This window comes from Sciurus carolinensis, chromosome 11, assembly GCF_902686445.1.
Source record: "Sciurus carolinensis chromosome 11, mSciCar1.2, whole genome shotgun sequence".
Lineage (NCBI taxonomy): Eukaryota > Metazoa > Chordata > Mammalia > Rodentia > Sciuridae > Sciurus > Sciurus carolinensis.
The window spans coordinates 73,307,536-73,309,645 of record NC_062223.1 but is presented as its reverse complement, the minus strand read 5'-3'; the positions used below and the strand labels follow the sequence as shown (position 1 = coordinate 73,309,645).

General features: G+C 40.5%; 1 protein-coding gene across 1 annotated transcript; it reads left to right on the top strand.

The window, feature by feature from the left end:
* Positions 1 to 938: 938 nt before the first annotated feature.
* LOC124959788 (olfactory receptor 52E4-like) lies at positions 939 to 1,892 on the top strand. Its single transcript, XM_047518183.1, has one exon. The coding sequence runs from the start codon at positions 954 to 956 to the stop codon at positions 1,890 to 1,892; it is 939 nt and encodes a 312-aa protein (XP_047374139.1). The 5' UTR covers positions 939 to 953.
* Positions 1,893 to 2,110: the final 218 nt, after the last annotated feature.

Here is a 2,110-nt window from a genome sequence, read left to right as displayed (position 1 = left end):
AAAAGTATCATTTCTTTCACCAAATAATTCCATGATAAATGGTTCTAAATTTTTAAATTTTTAACCTGAATGTTTATTTTATTTATGAATAAGAAACTTTACATTTTTCATTTCAGTCTTGATGCCTTCTTATTTCTTTACTTCTTTTCTTTTACTCCAGTAAGATATCAGATAGAACTGACCCTGCTAATGTTCTTGCCATATTTTCCATCCTACAGGAAAGCCTTTTGGGTTTCACCATTCAGTGTCTTAGCTGCATTTGTGTTCATCAAGTTGAACATGTATTCTTTCCCTAGTTTGCTGGGAGTTTTCTTTTTTAACATCATGTGTGGATGCTAAATTTAAATGTTTTTCTACTTCTATGAAAATTATCATATTTTTGCATTATTAGTTTATGCAGCCTATCACAGATTTTAAGCTGTGAGAATAGCAAAACACTAATAATTGAGTCATCAACCAGAACAGTCTCATTAAGAGATTGATGTGGACATAGTGTTGGTAGGTCAAATACAGAGAGAAATACACCTAGAGAGCAGGGGCTGAGGAAGGCAGATGGCTCTTCACAGTCCAGCTTCTTAACCATCATTTCCAATTTTCCTTTCCTTTTCAATTTCTCTCTATTTTTTTCCCACAACATTTTGGGTAATTTTCTCGTAAGTACTTGTGCAATTCAATAACCAAGATAACATGAAGTTATGAAAGTTCTAGCTACTGGAGGGGTTTTATAAAAGACATCTTCTAACCCCCACAATCCTCAGGCAATATTAAATGGGACAGTCGATACTTTGAATATCTCTGGTAGCTAAGAGTCCACTAATTCCCTTCCACGGTTCTCTTAGAGTTTAATTGGCCTGCTATTAAACACAGTGATATCCAACCATCCTATATTCCCTTATGTCTCCACAGAAGTTCTGAAGAAGACAGTGGAGGACCTTCCCAGAGTCCTCAGCAGGATGTCCTCTGTCAATAACACTGCCTCATATCCCTCTGCTTTCCTCCTGCTGGGTATCCCAGGTCTTGAAGATTTCCATATCTGGATTGCCTTCCCTTTCTTTGTTGTTTACCTGATAGCACTTGTGGGGAATTTCACAATCCTGTGTGTGATCAAGAATGAGCAGAGTCTTCATCAACCCATGTTCTATTTTCTTGCTCTTCTGGCTTTAATCGACCTGGGCCTCTCCACTTCTACCATCCCCAAGATGCTGGGCATCTTCTGGTTCAACCTTAGGGAGATAAGCTTTGAAGGCTGCCTCATGCAGATGTTCTTTATCCACACCTACACTGGTATGGAATCTGTTGTACTCCTGTCCATGGCAATTGACCGCTTTGTTGCCATATGCTATCCACTGAGATATACCACTATCCTCACCAATAGAGTGGTCGCTCTCATGGCCTCCATTGTAGTGGGGAGGCCAGTCCTCCTTGTCATCCCCTTCTGCCCTCTTCTCAGGCGACTTCCCTTTTGTGGGCACCACATCATCCCTCACACCTACTGTGAGCACATGGGAATTGCTCGCCTTGCCTGTGCCAGCATCAGGGCCAACATGATCTATGGTTTGTTCACCATTGCTGCCCTGATCTTTGACTTGATCCTTATCGCCCTCTCTTATGTTCGAATCCTACAAGCTGTTTTCTACCTGCCTTCCAGGGATGCCCGATTCAAAGCACTTAGCACATGTGGTTCTCATGTCTGTGTCATCCTAGCCTTTTACACACCAGCATTTTTCTCCTTCATGACTCACTGCTTTGGTAGAAATATCCCTCGCTATATTCACATCCTCCTGGCCAATCTGTATGTAGTTGTTCCTCCTTGTTTAAATCCAGTCATTTATGGAGTCAGGACAAAACAAATTCGAGAACAAGTTGTGAGAATATTTGTAAAGAAAGAGTAACTCGAGTGTACTCAGAAGTTCATAATTTCTCTCAGGTTACTCTTTTCCTCCAGGCACATTTCTCAGGGTGTCGCAAATTGTCACTAGGTAAAGGGCCACACAGACATTACTTCAGCCATTTTTAGGGCCTGAACTCATTCTCAGTGATTCCCTTATGTAATTTCTACTTCGATTTCAATAGGTCATATATTTTTTATTTATCATTGAAGTTGAGAGAA